The sequence below is a fragment of the Schistocerca nitens genome, chromosome 1, assembly GCF_023898315.1.
Source record: "Schistocerca nitens isolate TAMUIC-IGC-003100 chromosome 1, iqSchNite1.1, whole genome shotgun sequence".
NCBI classification, from domain to species: domain Eukaryota; kingdom Metazoa; phylum Arthropoda; class Insecta; order Orthoptera; family Acrididae; genus Schistocerca; species Schistocerca nitens.
Genome location: NC_064614.1, coordinates 115174217 through 115194035, shown reverse-complemented (window position 1 = coordinate 115194035; position 19819 = coordinate 115174217). Strand labels below are relative to the sequence as shown.

At 45.6% G+C, this 19819-nt stretch overlaps 1 protein-coding gene across 1 annotated transcript in view; it reads left to right on the top strand.

Moving 5' to 3' along the window:
* The window catches only part of LOC126234659 (mite allergen Der f 3-like), a 101746-nt gene that overhangs the window by 55339 nt on the left and 26588 nt on the right, over positions 1-19819 (top strand). The window contains exons 4-5 of the mRNA XM_049943393.1: positions 10635-10770; positions 19665-19781. Coding sequence (XP_049799350.1) covers positions 10635-10770; positions 19665-19781 — 253 coding nt within the window. The remainder of the gene's footprint in view (positions 1-10634; positions 10771-19664; positions 19782-19819) is intronic.

Here is a 19819-nt window from a genome sequence, read left to right as displayed (position 1 = left end):
AGCAACAGCGTACATGAAGCGGTTCACGTACGATGAAATGGCTGACATGCTTCTAGTATACGTGACTGTGAATGGAAATGGACGTGATGCAGTATCGATAGCGCTTTCCAAAGTGATGGTTTCCACCAAACGTTCGGACTTGTTCATCACCTGCTACGTGAAACAAATACTCTCCGCGCAGTACTGTATGATGCAAGTCGGAATCGAACAGTGTGAACTCCCGAAATGGAAGACGAGATTCTGCGACGACATGTTGAAGACTCCCCATCTACAGTTAGCCTACACGACATATTGACACATTCTTGGCGTATTACATGAACAGCAGCTTCACGCTTTCCATATTCTTTGTGTGGTAGCACAACCAACCGAAGATTTTCCCTAACACGTACAGTTCGTACAATTATTTTTAGAACGGACTGCGCTGTACGCCTTATTTCCAACCGAAGTCTTGTGCACTCACTTGGCTTTTCAGCGTCCACAATTCGCATGTTTGAGCACGTGTGAATCCATGACGCACTCGACTTCGTGCTCGTCAACAGCGATTCGGTGGTGTGTGGGTCCGCATTCTCTGTGGTAGCTTGACTGGCCCATACATTCTTCCATTCTGCCTCAACGGTCGGAGATATCTCATCTTTATGGAACATGTGTTACCAGAAATGCTGGAGGATGTGCCTCTGAATGTTAGACAAAGGAGTACTAACGCGATGGTGCGCCAAACCATTTCAGCAGTTCTGTGAGGAATCATCTGAGAGCCACCTTCGGCAATCGATGGATCGGCCGAAGTGGCCCTATGGCCTCACCACTTGTCACGTGACCTCACGTGTCTTGGATTTCTTCCTGTAGGGGCATATGAAGCAGCTGGTGTATGAAACCGTTTTCGAAACAGAAGAACACCTCTGTTGTTAGAACTGTCGTCCTTGCTGCTAGTATTGCGGACATGCCAGGTATCTTCCAACGGACAGTCAATGGTCTGACGATGCGCATTCGAACAATTCCTGTGAATACCACTGCTGTAACTAGCATGCTAAACTGCCTTCTGTGTAGCTCGTCCCCAGCTTCAGAAATTGCCTTCAGGCAGTGTTTGATGGACTGGAGGAGCACTTTGAGGACCGCATGTTGTTGTTGTGGTCTTCAGTCCAGAGACTGGTTTGATGCAGCTCTCCATGCTACTCCATCCTGTGCAAGCTTCTTCATCTCCCAGTACCTACTGCAACCTACATCCTTCTGAATCTGCTTAGTGTATTCATCTCTTGGTCTCCCTCTGCGATTTTTACCCTCCACGCTGCCGTCCAATACTAAATTGGTGGTCCCTTGATGCCTCAGAATATGCCCTACCAACCGATCCCTTCTTCGAGTCAAGTTGTGCCACAAATTTCTCTTCTCTCCAATTCTGTTCAATACTTCCTAATTAGTTAAGTGATCTACCCATCTAATCTTCAGCATTCTTCTGTGGCACCAGATTTCGAAAGCTTCTATTTTCTTCTTGTCTAAAGTATTTATCGTCCACGTTTCACTTCCATACATGGCTACACTCCATACAAATACTTCCTGACATTTAAATCTAAACTCGATGTTAACAAATTTCTCTTCTTCAGAAACGCTTTCCTTGCCATTGCCAGTCTACATTTTATATTCTCTCTACTTCGACCATCATCAGTTATTTGGCTCCCCAAATAGAAAACTCCTTTACTACTTTACGTCTCTCATTTCTTAATCTAATTCCGGCAGCATCACCCGATTTAATTCGACTACATTCCAGTATCCTCGTTTTGCTTTTGTTGATATTCATCTTACACCCTCCTTTCAAGACACTGTCCATTCCGTTCAACTGCTCTTCCAGATCCTTTGCTGTCTCTGACAGAATTACAATGTCATCGGCGAACCTCAAAGTTTTTATTTCTTCTCCATGGATTTCAATACCTACTCCGTATTTTTCTTTTGTTTCCTTCACTGCTTGCTCAATATACAGATTGAATAACTTCGGGGATAGTCTACAATCCTGTCTCACTCCCTTCCCAACCACTGCTTCCCTTTCATGCCCCTCGACTCTTATAACTGCCATCTGGTTTCTGTACAAATTGTAAATAGCCTTTCGCTCCCTGTATTTTACCCCTGACACCTTCAGAATTTAAAAGAGAGTATTCCAGTAAAGCTGCATGCCCTCGGGAAAAAATTACGGCCGTAGTTTCCCCTCGCTTTCAGCCGTTCGCAGTACGAGCACAGCAAGGCCATTTTTGTTAGTGTTACAACGCCAGATCAGTCAATCATCCAGACTGTTGCCCCTGCAACTACCGAAAAGGTTGCTGCCCCTCTTCAGGAACCACACGTTTGACTGGCCTCTCAACAGATACCCCTCCGTTGTGGTTGGACCTACGGTACGGCTATCTGTATCGCTGAGGCATGCAAGCCTCCCCACCAACGGCAAGGTCCATGGTTCATGGGGGGAGGGAGGACCGCATGCTATAACTAAATTTATTTGTTTTGATGTTCTCTGCCTGCTTACAAAGGGAGTTTAAAAATGCCACATATTTCTACAGGAAGTAGTATTGGTCAAAACTAGAAGAAAAGTTTCTATAACGATATGTCTGGAACCCAATATCTGTCGTGTACTGTGTTAAGTAAGTATGTATATATCGACAGCATCGATGTTCCGACACGTCAACAGGCCATGCAGAATTTCATTATTCGTCTGCGCCACATCATAGCCAGTGATGGCAGGCATATCGTACATGTCGTAACCTAAATCTGAATCTCTCTAGTGACGTTTACATGTTGAATAAATTGTGTGCACGCCGTAGTTTGTAACCAATTTACATTTTTCGATATGGTTCAGTAATTGGATATATAGACCTTTTTCATATATAAACCTAAATTAATTACAAGTTGCGGCGAGCACACACTTTATTCAACATGTAAACGTCACTACAAAGATTCGGATTTAGGTTATGACATGTTCGATAAGCCTGCCATCATTGGCGATGATGTGGCGCAGACAAATAGTGAAATTCTGCATGACCCGCTGATGTGTCGGAACATCGATGCTGTCGATAACCTCGTGAGTGGCTGTTTTCAGTTCAACAATTTTGGGGTTATTCGTGTACATCTTGTCTTTAATACAGCCTCACAAAAAGGAGTCGCAAGTGTTCAGATCAGGAGAATATGGTGGCCAATCGAAGCCCATGCCAGTGGCCTCCGGATACCCCAGAGCCAGAATGCGGTCCTCAAAGTGCTCCTCCAGACCATCAAACACACTCCTGCTTCGATGGGGTCGAGCTCCGTCTTGCATGAACCACATCTTGTCGAAATCAGGATCACTTTGGATAATGGGGACGAAATCATCTTACAAGACCTTCACGTACCGTTCGGTAGTCACCGTGCCATCAAGGAACATCGCACAGATTATTCTGTGACTGGACATTGCACAGTCACCCGTTGAGAGTGAAGAGATTTGTCGATCGCGAAATGCGTATTTTCAGACACCCAGATGCGCAAGTTTTGCTATTGACGAACCCATCCAAATGAAAGTGGGTTTCGTCGCTAAACCAAACCATTCAGTGCATACCAATTCCTACCACGTCCCGTGGCCATCGTGCAGCTACAATTGCAGGTCATCAAGATATAAATGACTTTGTACGTGGTATTATAGTCGGTGCACGTGCGATAGGATGCAGCATCTCGGATGTAGCGATGAAGTGGGGATTTTCCCGTACGACCATTTCACGAGTGCACCGTGAATATCAGGAATCCGCTAAAAGATCATCTCGCCGCGTCCGGAAAAAAATCCTACAAGAATGTGACCAACGACGACTGAATAGAATCGTCCAACGTGACTTAAGTGAAAATTGCTGCAAATTTCAATGCTGGGTCATCAACAGGAGTCAGCGTGCGAACCATTCAACAAACCATCATCAATATGGGCTTTCGGAGCTGAAGGCCCACACGTGTACCCTTGGACCCTGCATGTCAGCAGGGGACTGTTCAAGCTAGTGTAGGCTCTGTAATGGTGTGGGGCGTGTGCAGTTGGAGTGATATGAGACCATTGATTCGTGTAGATACGACTCTGACAGGTGACATTCATGTAAGCATCCTGTGATCAGCTGCATGCATTCAAGTCAATTGTGCATTCTGACGGACTTGGGAAGCTTCAGCAGGACAATGCGACATCCCACACATCCAGAATTGCTACAGAGTGGCTGCAGGAACACTGCTGAGTTGAAACACTTCCGCTGTCCACCAAACTCCCCAGACATGAACATTACCCAGCACATCTGGGATGCCTTGCAACTTGCTGTTCGGAAGAGATCTCCATCCCCACGTATTTTTATGGATTTACGGACAGCCCTGCAGGAGTCATGGTGTCAGTTCTCTCCAGCACTACTTCATACGACGTCGAGTCCATACCACGTCGTGTTGCGGCACCTTTGCGTGCTCGCGGGGGCCCTACACGATATTAGGCAGGTGTACCAGTTTCTTTAGCTCTTCTGTATATATAGACGGGATAAGAACATATATATTCGGGGTGTCTCTCCTGATAGACCTCAGGCGCATTTTCTGCGGTGTTTTAGCAGATATTTGCAGTTTCATTTTTGCTTTGCGTAGATGAAGTCAGCCCAAACAAACACCGCTTATCACGTCTTTCATGCAACGCCCAGTGTCCACGGAAAGCGTCGGACTGTTTCCCGTTAGAAACAAAATGATTTCTAAATTGGAATTTAGACGTCCATCCAAATAACAGTAAAACTCGAAGACTATCCAGTACTCAAGCAATGACGACACTGCCTGGGCCCGCGATGACTGCTATCGCCGAGCACGCAGCAGTACTGAATCGCTGGTGGATCGCTTTCTTCGTGTGTGTGTTTTTTTTAAATTGTACTTGCTAACATACATCGCTGAAACGAATGTCGGAATAGACTAATTTGGGAGCGTTCTATCGAATGGGCACGTAATATTCCGATTTTAGAAACTTTTTGTTTGTAATGGGAAAAAAACCGACTCTTTCTGTTGACATTTGTTGGGGCTGACTCCAGTTACACAGTGAAAACGCGAAATCTCAAATATCTGCAAAAAATGTCGCGTGACTAGGGCCTCCCGTCGTGTAGACCGTTCGCCGGGTGCAAGTCTTTCGATTTGACGCCACTTCGGCGACTTGTGCGTCGATGGGGATGAAATGATGATGATTAGGACAACACAAAACCCAGTCCCTGAGTGGAGAAAATCGCCGACCCAGCCGGGAATCGAACCCGGGCCATTAGGACTGACATTCTGTCACGCTGACAGCTACCGGGGGCATACAAATATCTGCTGAAATACCAGAGAAAAGACGAGTCTGTGTATACAATGCCTGACGAAAAAAGTGAAGCACCCAAAAGTCATGGTCAGATGTCGGTGTAGCTTGATATACGTAGGCACAGTCGCTGTATGCGAAAATGACAAGATTTGCAATTCTCTATCACAGGCAGAACGGTCACCAGAGTGCATTAGTGTTGTTCGGGTTTAGTGTTGTTACCGGGACTAGTAGTGTGTATAAGAAGCATAAAAAGCGTGAGAGTTTGAATGATCGCTATGGAGAAGACGGTGATGCCGCAAACATGTGTGAAATAGTGTCGTCAGCACCTGTCACAGTTTACAAGGGGTCTCACTGTGGGGTTCCATTTGGCCGGACTATCGAATTGTGCAATATCCAGATTTGAGGGGCATTCGGATGTGACAGTGGCCCAATGTTGGACTGCGTGAGAACGTGAAGACACACATAGTCGTCGTCAAGGTTATGATCGATCACGTCTGACCATCACAAGTGAGGATCGCCGTGTTGTCCACCTATCACGACATAACCCCCTCACCGAGCGAGGTGGAGCAGTGGTCAGCACACTAGACTCGCATTTGGGAGGACGACGGTTCAAACCCGCGTCCGGCCGTCCTGATATAGGTTTTCTGTGATTTCTCAAAATCGCTTCAGGAAAATGCGAGGATGGTTACTTTGAGACGGTACGGCCGACTTCCTTCCCCATCCTTCCCTAATCTGATGGGACCGATGACTTCTCTGCTTGATCCTTTCCTCCAAGTCAACCAAGCAACCGTAACCCCTTTACATTGGTGCCTACCATTCGAGAACGAGTAATGGACCTTCTGCAACATTCTGTGTCATCTCGTACCATTGGTTGGAGACCAGCAACAGCCGGATCAGGGAATTTTCATCCTACAGATGGGTTGTCGTCAACATCACAGCAGAAACGGCTATGAGTGGTGCCAGGACAGGGAAGAATGCACTGCTGATGAATCGTATCGCTTTGTGTTCCCTGATGAACTAACCAATGCACTAACGCATATGAACACCGTCGGCTAGCGTGATGGTGTTGTGGGGGAGAGATCCCATTCTTCCAATGTTTTGAAGAGGCGTAGCGGTGCAACTGCTGGTGTCATGGCGTGCAGAGCCATCGGGTATGACTTCAAGTCACGGCTGGTAATGATTGAAGGGACACTCGTGGCACAACGGTATGTCATGGACATCATGCATCATCCTGTGTTACCTCTAATGTGACAGTACTAGGGTACCATTTTTCAACAGCACAATGGTCGACCACCCATGCGCCTGTCTGTATGAAATATCTGCGTGATGTTGAGGTACTCCTGTGGATGGCGTCATTCCCAGATCACTACCTGATAGAACATCAGATCTGTCCCAGGACATCACGGACCGATTATAACAGGTGTGGACCAGCTTGCATTGGGAGAGCGTCAACGGGTTTTTCCCAGCCCTCCCAACGAATCGGTGCGTGCATTCAGTCCAGAGGAGGCGCAGCGTCATATTGATAAGTGGGTTCATACTACCCAGTTCCTTGTAAATTTCACTCGATTTTGTAATCGCTGAAATAACATCACATATCCCCTTAATCCGTTTTGCTTTGTTCGTTTTGTTTCTTGCTGACCCTCTGTGCCCCGTATTTTTGTCAGACAATATACAGGGTGAAAAGTATTTAAACAGACAAACTCTGGGAGGTTGTAGGTGTCATCAAAACAAATATTTTTCCCTAATGTTCACTTTTTCCTATGAGGATTATTTAAACCGGTGGAGGCCGTATTACGCTCTTCGGTTGTTAGAGGCCGAATTACGATATTCAGTTATTAGAGGGCGTATTACGCTCTTCAGTTGTAGGCAACTGCTGTCCAGCAGTGTAGTAGTGCATTGTCTCTGTTTACTAATGGAGCGATACACCGGGAGTGAGTACTCTTATATAGTTGGTGCGTGAGACCGGGTCATTTAGCAGATTACTTGGATAGGGACGCCGTCGCACGGTAAGAACGCTGCAATTTGAGGAAGCTGTCTTGCAGCATGTGGAGCGGGATCCTTCAATCAGTACTCGTGCAACTGCACGTAACATGGGGACGAATCAGACGAATGTAAAAACAGTCCTTCGAGAGTAATTGTTACGTCTATTTCACTTACAGCGTGTCCACAACCTGGAACCAGTTGATTATCCACCCAGAGCACAGTTTTCGCAGTCGTACCTGGAAGAATGTGAAATGCGTCCTACATTTCCATCTTCTGTGTTGTTTACCGATGAAGCAACGTTCGGGCGTGATGGAGTCTTCAACATGCACAATTCGCATGTTTGGAGTGAGGATAACCCACATGCCACAGTTACTAGCGCTCGTCAAGTGCAGTTCTTCGTTAGTGTGTGGGTCGGTGTTGTTGGGGACTGTTTAATTGGGCCGTATCTGCTACCTAGGCAATTAAACGGCAGGCACTATTACAATTTTCTCGCCAGAGCATTGCCAGAATTGCTGGAAGACGTCCCGCTCCCTACAAGAAAATGCATGTGGTTCCAACATGACGGGGTTCCGGCACATTTCAATCGTCGTGTGCGTCGATTCCTGGACCGACGGTTCCGAGAAACGCGGATTGGCAGAGGTGGTCCTGTACCATGGCCTGCTCGATCCCCAGATGTGTCCCCTCTGGAATTTTTTGTGTATGGAGAGATACGCAACAGTGTTTACGCAACTCCTGTTGCATCAGAAGAGGATCTGGTTGCCCGGATAGTAGCAGCAGCAGGAACAATTCAGGATGCTCCTGAGGTTTTTGCCCGTGTCAGACAGAACATGATTCGACGGTGTAACCTTTGTTTACGTGTCAATGGAGGCATTTTTGAAAATATACTGTAATTGAAATTGGGTTGTGTTAATGTGTTGTCTCTTGGTCGTAAAAAAATGGAAAAGTGTTTGCTGGTTTAATTAATTTGCCGCCAGAGGAATCTTCCTCTACCGGTTTAAATACTCATCATAGGAAAAAATTACATCAGGGAAAAATATTTGTTTTGATGCCCCCTAAAACTTCTAAGAGTTTGTCGGTTAAAATACTTTTCACCCGGGTGGTTATAATTAAAAATTCACTATTTAACACGTTATAACACGGAAACTAATTACTGTACAAACTCGGTAGCATTAATGTCAAAGACATGGGGAAGAGAAATAATGCAGAATCAGTTCAATTGAAACACTTCTAATGTGCTGCTAGGTACATCATACCATTATACACCAGTACCGTTACTGCTACAAAAGGGGCTCGATATGGCGCCCATCAGTGTCCAGAAGCGTCTGTAAGCTCAGGATGTCATTCTGCACAGCAGTACCAAGCATGTTCGTAGGTATACTGACTACCTCTCTTGATATGTTGCGCTTCAGACCAGCACATGTGTGAATGTTTCCCTGGTAAAGCCTGTCCTTCAGGTAGCCTCGCCACCAGACATCACAGGGAGTGAGATCAGGTGATCGTACCGTCAATGTGTATTGGAAAAGCAGGTAAACCTCACGAGTGGTGTGCGGTGAGACCGTACCTAGCATGAAAACTGTTGAGTTCAATGTGTCTCTCTCCTGTGGGGTGGGTATGACATGCTGGCGAAGCATATCGAAGTAACGCTGGCCAGTCGCACTGCACATCTTTTGTACCTGAGCACCAACCTTTTCCAAAAAGAATGGGCCAGCGATGAACGTAGCTCTGAATCCACGCCATTCAGTGACACATTCATCATGCAGAGGTACTTCATGAACAGTGACTGGAGGTGAAGAACCCCCACACTCTGAAATTCTGTGTGTGCACCTCACCTGTCAGAGCTTCGTCTATCCATAGGATTGTCCAGGGGCAGCCCTAGTCAGTTTCAATCCTTGCGAGAAAATGGAGAGCGAACTCAACACGTCGTTGTGGGTCGTGTAATGCAAGCTGTTGTACAATATGGATCTTGTACGGACACCATTTGAGAATGGTTCGAAGCACCTTCCGTACAGTGGACCACGGGATGTTCAACAGCACGAGCCCTGCCTGACAATCGGGAATTACGCGCAGCGTTGTCTGCCATAGTAACAGCGATTTTGTCAAACACCTGTGGTGCAACCAGTCGTCGGCCTCTTCTCGGAGCGACGCCCAGTTCTCCTGTGGATTCGAACTTCTTCATCATGCTCCACACAGCAGGTGGAGAAAGAGGACCCTTCCATAATCCTTTCAGCCTGCGATATTCTCGAAGTGCAGCTGCAGCATTACTGTTGTTTTGATAACAGAGCTTTAGCAATAATGCCCTCCTCCTTTCGTTCAAGCCCATGTGGACACATCAGCAAGTGCACTGCGACTGGTAGGGTGTGTGAGTGTATCACGATGACTAATCACGGCATCTGGTGGCCATAGTTGGAATTGGACAGTGGCGCTGTGATGCATGGAAATCGTGCACCCTATATTCTGGACGTTAATGCTACCAAGTCTGGTACTCGTACAGTAATTAGTTTCCGTGTTATAACGTGTTATATAGGGAAAGTTTAATTATAACAGCCCAGTATATGTTTTGGACAATTAAGTAAAGCAAAAAGCAACGTCAATGGCCGGGTATTTAGGTAAGTGACCAAATAGCTTCGAATTCTTGTATAATTCATCCGAAATTGAAATTGGCCAGACAATGACGTTAACGACCATTTGATCCTGAGAAGTGTTGATGAATAAATAACTCAAATGCTATGAAAGATATAGTATTACAACAAGTTTCAACGATGACACCTTTACTTTTTTTAACAGTGTAGCGCCACCACTGTTTAGGATAGGGAAAGTTAGTTTTGCGCAATATTCTGCGCCATGTTACAGTCAGGTGTGGACTGGATTGCAGTGGGTTATGCATGCCAACAGTTGCGAAGTAGAATGGAGGCCACAGGGCCGTCAAATTGATGAAAGAGTGCATGTCGCAAATGACAGGCAGAAGGGGCCCACTCACCAACCTAGCGTGTTATGAGTACGTGATGTGCAGATAGTCAAGAATAAAAATCTGTCAAATTAACTGAAATCATTTTTGATGGTCATCTCTGTACACGCTGTACATATTTTAGGAGGTAGTGTGTGTGTGTGTTTTATTTGATAAAACCAACGTAAAATTAAATGTAATATATACAGTCACACCAACAAACGATCAATATGTACTTATGCACAAATATACACAAGACGTAACATTTCCATCATCGAAGAGAGAAATTCGGCACATGATCGGTGGATCTCTGGACTGTCAATTATGATACAAATCCTACAATATCGTAGCGAAGTAACAAATTTCGACACTGTGTGGCAATCTCCTTTCTCTTGTAATCTCTTGTTTTCTTGTTTGTAGGGGTGGCTACTATGCGATCCTAGCAGGCACAACCAGTCTCGTGCAGGGTGGTTCCATGATAAACATCAGTGAGACTATAATCCATCCTCAATACGACAGTTCTAATTCCTGGATCAACGACGTCGCCTTAATCAAGGTAGGCACAGAACTTAACATCTGACGGTAAGACAAAATCTTTATTAGATTAAGTTTCGCCGTTGGTCTTATAACACCCCCCTGCTTCCCGGGATTTGCGAAATTACAAGTTGACAATGACCGTGAATTATGAATTTTGACCAGCGTCGGGATAAGGCATCCGAATCCGAAATAAATAATGATTATTCCGCGGGAAACAGGAGACGTTATAACTTGATCGTTATTGAATGAGTAATTTCATTCAATAACGATCGGTAAATGAGATAATGGAAATAGTTTGGAAATACATTTTGCCAGTGGAAATTTTGCCGAAAGAAATGATTAAGTTCTAAAAGCAATTAAAAAATCGGTCGCCACTCAACTGATGAGCGACAGTACTGTTAAGTGCGTGAATAATTGTGTCAAAAATAAAGTTTACCTGTTTGTAGCGCAGCAGGTGGAACGGGGACTTTTACGTAAGTGCTGTGTCAGGCTCAGTAGTCATATAAAACAATGTCATAACAATCTAACTACACTTATTTTGTTCATAATTTGTCAGCTAAGTGCAATGCTGACGACACAGATAATTATCTATCGAGATTTTGAATAATGGACTGTCATTCTGTGTTTAAAATTAGGTACTTTGCACAGTTTAATATACTAATAATGAAATATATTGCCAATAATGGATTAACTATGTTTTGACTGATAATAATTCATTAATTGGGGGATTGTCAGGTGGAATAAGCTTTATAGTTTCATGAAATGTCCTTGAATTAACTTCAGCTGAATATGCATTGAAATAAATCTTAATAATCAAATTTATTACTTCAGTCTATTATTAAGTTACTACGGTTGGCGTAAGCTTATTAAGTGCAACAACTACGATAATCAGTCTGAAATTTACTCTTCACCGTCTATGCAAATAATTTGATAGTTAACATATTTTCTCTTGATAATGGCGTGACACACTCGGTTCAATAAGGTAAGGATTGGAAGAAATCTACTTGGTGTTATTGTCGGGTGGAATGTAACTGCAACACTTCGATTATAAAGTGCTTGTTATTAATTGTTCAACTTCAGAGAAAAGCACAGTCACTGGCAAGCCTTCTACAATTTTATCCTTCGAAAATTACGTAGTTCTTACTTCCCTCGTTGTCGGTGGATCGACGGAAGTCCACGGCTGCGACACAATGTGGCAGCGGGCTTTTACTGTTGCGACTTGGGCCCACAGTGCGCTTCACATTTAAGTCCTCGTTTCTTCAGCACTGTGCCCATTAATCCATAATAACTTGCCCGGCCATGCTTCGAGATATGCCGACCATTACTTTCCCGTCGTACTTAGACCCACACACTAGCCGTTAGATGTAACACAGCTAGGACTAGCAGCACTCAACTGTACTTCTTCCTCCGAGCACGGCGTTACTGCTACTACTACCCGGTGGCGCGCTCCCGCGCCCAGCGGCACGACAAAACAATCTCTCTGACTTCAACGTTAACTAAATATGCCCTGACTTGCCAGTGTTAAATATTACATAATTTAAACATAGTATTTACAATACATATTTACACTAGACAATACATCGTATACAAACAGTTTCATGTGTTAAGTAAGCGAAAAAATTCATAGCAAGGACTGCGTTGTAGCGTCACAGTCCGTAGCTTGAGATGTGCCTAATGCCCAGAAACGTATCCCACTTTCTCTTTCAGGAAGATTTCTTACATTGAGACCTGGTTTTACGAGGTTTTCTGATATCAAGATCCATATAAGCAGTTAAAAATATTGAATGTGCTCATCCACTGCTATAATAACTGTAGTAGCTGAATTAAAACCTGGCTGGTCCCGGCGGAGGTTCGAGTCCTCCCTCGGGCATGGGTGTGTGTGTGTTTGTCCTTAGGATAATTAAGGTTAAGTAGTGTGTAAGCTTAGGGACTGATGACCTTAGCAGTTAAGTCCCATAAGATTTCACACACATTTGAACATTTTTTTGAACTAAAACCCTGTATGATCGAGTAAACGAGCACAATATACAAGGAGGGCCGAACACATCCTAATTTGATAGGCTGCCCGCACTAATTCTCGTGGCGGAGCGTAGGAACCATGACCAAATCCAACGTCATGTTTGACTCCAAAGACCTTAATCGCGTCGTTATTCGTGTACAGCAACAGCCAGCACAAGTTCCTCATTCATGGTTTGTGTGTGTCTGTAATCGTGTAGCGTGAGGAAATCAGTAAACTATGAAGTGAGACAGGAACCAATGTGTGAACGCTGAAAGGGCGGAAGGGATCTAACAAGCGACGAATGAATAAATTTCTGTTGGTTGTACACGAAAACCGGAAGTCTAATGGAAACGTATAGTGCACAAACTGCTTTGCGTTGTTGTCGGGAAGGACTCATGTTCAAAACGTTCAAATTTGTGTGAATTCCTAAGGGACCAAACTTCTGAGGTCAACGGTCCCTAGCTTACACACTACTTAAATTAACGTAAAATAACTTATGCTAAGAACAACACACACACCCATGCCCGAGGGAGGACTCGAACCTCCGACGGGAGGGGCCGCGGAACCCGTGGCATGGGGCCTCAAACCGCGCGGCCACTCCGCGTGGGAAAGGACTCATGTAAAAAAATGCAGTTGGTAAAGATAGCTATTCAGATTAGTGGCACTAATGTTCACTCCGTGCAAGTGTTTCAGCGTCGGCCTCATCTTAATGCTGCTGTTAGGTGTGTTAACATGGGGCTGGAGAAGGCACTGATGGCGGAGGGCATGGCTCATATTGCAGTAGCGCCAGTTGAGTCTACCAGTAGATCGGGTTTGTCGTGGAAAGCCCACGTTCAGGATCTTGTTCAGAGACTTGTAAGGGGTCCGCAGGCCCTTACTACTAAGTTTGCATCAGCACAGGTCGACAGGGCAACTATCGATTAGTGTGTCGGGTCGCGAGAGCGAGAGTTGAGTCAGTTTCTAGTGCAGTGCTGTGTTGGGTAGGTTCCCGCGAGGCGGGCAGAGCTGAGCAGAAGCCAGCAATTGATAGAAATTACCGACAAAGGGAGTGGCCATCGCCGCGGTTTAACCCCTTTGTGTTAGTATTATACGGGAAAGTGAGAAAGTATAATTAACAGAGTGATTTCAGTGATATTTATGTGCCGTTATTGAGATTCCGCGTCTACCGCGCCGGCATTATTTGGATTACAGTGTTGGATTACAGTGATTGTATTTTGCGTGTGACGATTATGAATAGCGAGGAAGCCTGTGCTGAGATTAGCCGTTATTAATAGTGTATTGACGAAGGCAGTGGCTGTCTCCTTATTTTGGTGTTTCTGATGTGAATATAGGTCTTGATCAGTGAAGCTGTGTTGTTGTTCTTCTTGCCACCAGACAGTACATTATTACAGTATTTGCGAAGGACAATATGGAATGTAACATCTCCTGAGCAGTCCAATCCGATTGCCAGTCCCATTAGGTACACGGTCACATTAATTAATTACTTAATTTGGGCTGCTATTCAGATCCCGATCGGGCTATAACAATGAATAATAAGGGAGTGTTACAGACTTCATGCTGCCAGTTACTATCCGAACGGTATCTGAAGTATGTAATAGTTCGACACGAAAAGTAGTCTACTTTGCTTATTTTCATTCGCTCATATAATATTATGTTTTGGGATAATTCTTCCCATTCTCAAATGATATTTTTGGCTCAGAAACTGGCGGTTTGGGCAGTTAGTGGTGTCAGTTCGCGAACCCCTGGTCGACACCTATTCACTAGTGTGGGTATCCTGACATCGGCCTCTCTCTCTCTCTCTCTCTCTCTCTCTCTCTCTCTCTATATATATATATATATATATATATATATATATATATATATATATATACGATGTTACAAAAAGGTACGGCCAAACTTTCAGAAAACATTCCTCACACACAAAGAAAGAAAATATGTTATGTGGACATATGTCCGGAAACGCTTACTTTCTGTGTTAGAGCTCATTTTATTACTTCTCTTCAAATCACATTAATCATGAAATGGAAACACACAGCAACAGAACGTACCAGCGTGACTTCAAACACTTTGTTATAGGAAATGTTCAAAATGTCCTCCGTTAGCGAGGATACATGCATCCACCCTCCGTCGCATGGAATCCCTGATGCGCTGATGCAACCCTGGAGAATAGCGCATTGTATCACAGCCGTCCACAATACGAGCACGAAGAGTCTCTACATTTGGTACCGGGGTTGCGTAGACAAGAGTTTTCAAATGCCCCCATAAATGAAGGTCAACAGGGTTGAGGTCAGGAGTGCGTGGAGGCTATGGAATTGGTCCGCCTCTACCAATCCATCGGTCACCGAATCTGTTGTTGAGAAGCGTACGAACACTTCGACTGAAATGTGCAGGAGCTCCATCGTGCATGAGCCACATGTTGTGTCGTACTTGTAAAGGCACATGTTCTAGCAGCACAGGTATAGTATTCCGTATGAAATCATGATAACGTGCTCCATTGAGCGTAGGTGGAAGAACAAACTAAAATGAGCTCTAACATGGAAATTAAGCGTTTCCGGACACATGTCCACATAACATCTTTTCTTTATTTGTACGTGAGGAATGTTTCCTGAAAGTTTGGCCGTACCTTTTTGTAACACCATATATATATATATATATATATATATATATATATATATATATATATATTATTGGTGTTTTGCCCTTAAAGAGCGCATTTGGACTAAACTACATGGCCAGTTCCTTTTGCTGCCTTCCTTGCTACCCAAACTTCCCTCATTCGCTCGCTGTGTTTCTGTTTCCGGTCCTCTGTCCATGCTTCTTGTCGGCTTTGTGTCTTCGGCTTCATCTTGATTGCCTTTTTGGTTACCCATATTTCATTCATCTTCTGGCTGTGATCTTGCTTGCATTCTTCGGTCCATTTCATGACTGTTCGTTTGTCACATTGTATCTCATGTAGTTTACTTTTCTTAATGATGTTTCTGAATTTTATTCTGTCGTATATATACACTCCTGGAAATGGAAAAAAGAACACATTGACACCGGTGTGTCAGACCCACCATACTTGCTCCGGACACTGCGAGAGGGCTGTACAAGCAATGATCACACGCACGGCACAGCGGACACACCAGGAACCGCGGTGTTGGCCGTCGAATGGCGCTAGCTGCGCAGCATTTGTGCACCGCCGCCGTCAGTGTCAGCCAGTTTGCCGTGGCATACGGAGCTCCATCGCAGTCTTTAACACGGGTAGCATGCCGCGACAGCGTGGACGTGAACCGTATGTGCAGTTGACGGACTTTGAGCGAGGGCGTATAGTGGGCATGCGGGAGGCCGGGTGGACGTACCGCCGAATTGCTCAACACGTGGGGCGTGAGGTCTCCACAGTACATCGATGTTGTCGCCAGTGGTCGGCGGAAGGTGCACGTGCCCGTCGACCTGGGACCGGACCGCAGCGACGCACGGATGCACGCCAAGACCGTAGGATCCTACGCAGTGCCGTAGGGGACCGCACCGCCACTTTCCAGCAAATTAGGGACACTGTTGCTCCTGGGGTATCGGCGAGCACCATTCGCAACCGTCTCCATGAAGCTGGGCTACGGTCCCGCACACCGTTAGGCCGTCTTCCGCTCACGCCCCAACATCGTGCAGCCCGCCTCCAGTGGTGTCGCGACAGGCGTGAATGGAGGGACGAATGGAGACGTGTCGTCTTCAGCGATGAGAGTCGCTTCTGCCTTGGTGCCAATGATGGTCGTATGCGTGTTTGGCGCCGTGCAGGTGAGCGCCACAATCAGGACTGCATACGACCGAGGCACACAGGGCCAACACCCGGCATCATGGTGTGGGGAGCGATCTCCTACACTGGCCGTACACCACTGGTGATCGTCGAGGGGACACTGAATAGTGCACGGCACATCCAAACCGTCATCGAACCCATCGTTCTACCATTCCTAGACCGGCAAGGGAACTTGCTGTTCCAACAGGACAATGCACGTCCGCATGTATCCCGTGCCACCCAACGTGCTCTAGAAGGTGTAAGTCAACTACCCTGGCCAGCAAGATCTCCGGATCTGTCCCCCATTGAGCATGTTTGGGACTGGATGAAGCGTCGTCTCACGCGGTATGCACGTCCAGCACGAACGCTGGTCCAACTGAGGCGCCAGGTGGAAATGGCATGGCAAGCCGTTCCACAGGACTACATCCAGCATCTCTACGATCGTCTCCATGGGAGAATAGCAGCCTGCATTGCTGCGAAAGGTGGATATACACTGTACTAGTGCCGACATTGTGCATGCTCTGTTGCCTGTGTCTATGTGACTGTGGTTCTATCAGTGTGATCATGTGATGTATCTGACCCCAGGAATGTGTCAATAAAGTTTCCCCTTCCTGGGACAATGAATTCACGGTGTTCTTATTTCAATTTCCAGGAGTGTCGTCTTCAGCGATGAGAGTCGCTTCTGCCTTGGTGCCAATGATGGTCGTATGCGTGTTTGGCGCCGTGCAGGTGAGCGCCACAATCAGGACTGCATACGACCGAGGCACACAGGGCCAACACCCGGCATCATGGTGTGGGGAGCGATATATATATATATATATATATATATATATATATGTGTGTGTGTGTGTGTGTGTGTGTGTATCCAATCTGCATTTGGATCGCACTTCCTTGACTCTTGTGCAGAAAGGTGTGCAGTACACTGCTGCATACATTTTCAATAAGCTGCCACAAGAATTCAAAAATCTTAGCAGTAATACATGCGCTTTCAAATCTAAACTGAAGAGTTTGCTCATGGGTCACTTCTATTCTTACGAGGAGTTCCCTGAAAAATTAAGCTTATTCCTATGTTATATTGTTGATTGCGTTTATATATACTTATAGCTTGTATTTTTTGGGTTCCTTAACGTTTTAATATATCTGTTATTACTTTTAGGTTGTAATTTCATGTAATAACACGTTCCATAACCATGAAGATTTGCTCCTCAATTCGGTCCTACGGAACTAGAAGTGTAATAAAAAAAAAAAAAAAAAAAGAAAAAAAAGAAATGACACACTGATAGAGCTCCTTCAAGTATACCTACAGTAATAAAAAAATAGTGTAACATCAAAGTATGTTGCAATATGTACTAAGAAGCTCAGACCTTGTAATCCTGTTACTGGCGAAAGTTTGAAAGAACTAGGACAAGAGTGAACAGAACTAGGTGTACATTATGGAGAAATGATCGTGTGGCATTGATTGCTGGGAGACCCCATTCGGGGAGGTTGGGCCGCTGGGTTGCATACTTATTTCATGTGACGCCGACTTACATAGGGACGAATGATCACCATAATAAAATAAGGGAAATCAGAGCTGAGTATCCATGTGGGTGTGGATGTAGATGTAGATGATTACAGCTGTCAACACGAATATGACCCGATCTTAGCCCCTGCCTGTGCGTACGCAGTCGCGTGTTTGGTGATTGAATAAAGTGTGTCTTCCCTTTACAATAGGCTGTCTTGTTGCAGTGGGGAGAGATCGGGATTGTATCGATGATGTATAAGGGCTTCCCAGCGAAATCTCTACAGCATACTCCGAAGAGCCTTGGCAACATGTAAACCCGCATGCACTTCAGTTGTTAATGTTCGCTCGAAGATAATTGGATTGTCCGCCCTGGTACGGCAACAAATCGGACAGCTCCATTTGCAGTACGGTCCAAACGCGAAAGTTTCTTTCTGCCTTCCAGTCACGTCTTAACGTCGACCAATCGTACTGCTGTGATTCCATACAACCGGACGACACGCACGCTGCATTTCACTGCCATTTCCGCGAACGGTTTTGTGTCACGTGACCAGGTACCAGTTATACACCATCCACAGCGCTCCTAGCGACCGCTGTGCCATTTTTTCGTGCTACCAATACGAGGACTAATCGATCGGTCGCGAAACAAGAAACCGCTGTGAAAACCGAAAGTTTCCAACAGTTAGCTATACCTTACAGCTACTTCTCCACATAGTCGCCGATCCGACTTAGACAATTGTCGTAGTGTTGTACCAACTCTCCAATACTCTTTCATAGAAGGCAACCGCCTGTGCTTTCCGCCGATTTCTCTACCTTCGTCTGCAGCTCGTTGTCTGTGTCACAATGTTGTCATCATAGCCAGCGGCCGGCCGGTGTGGCCGTGCGGTTCTAGGCGCTTCAGTCTGGAACCGCGTGACCGCTACGGCCGCAGGTTCGAATCCTGCCTCGGGCATGGATGTGTGTGATGTCCTTAGGTTAGTTAGGTTTAAGAAGTTCTAAGTACTAGGGGACTGATGACCACAGATGTTAAGTCCCATAGTGCTCCTAGCCATTTGAATCATAGCCACGTGAGCAGAGATGAAACTCAGGATCAGCCAGTTACGGGCTGTGTCGTGGCTGACCAAACACTTCCCATAGAAAACGCTGCAGGAGCATTTTTTCTGCCGTTCAGTTCCTTTTCCTCCAAACCAACCAACCAACCAACCAACCGTTCTCATTGCTCCTTAAGAGTGCGGCCGAGAATTGCCATCAAGAAGGGCATGCATGAGAGTTACGTTGTGTGGGCTGCACGCCATTAGTTGAAATCTCTCAGCAGGCCTTCACACTTGGCAGGAGACACTACTTTCTAGGCATCTTTACGTGGTCACTGCACGGTTAGAACTGAAAAGAGCGAAGTGGCGCAATTGACGGACGTACTAGAGAGGCACTACCCAACACATCTGTGCCAAACCTCATCCGATTTTCACAGTGGTTTCCATTTCGCGTCCGATCGGAACTTACTTTCCGAACAGCCTTCATATGTTACACGGCGATTTTATTTAAAAGGTGAGCCAGCCTTTCTGAGTGCTAGCTGCAGTCTGCTGTCCTCCGTATTCTGTGTCCAGTTATTGTCTACCATTATCTGACCCGATAATATTTTTACAGGTAGCGACACCTTTTGTCCTGGACGGCACCACGATGGGAACTATACAGCTTCCAGCGCAAGGACAGGAGACTCCAGAGGGCTCCAGTGTCACTGTCATCGGCTGGGGTACAACCTCTGTACGTAATGTGTTCCTTACTGCTCTTTCATTGCGATT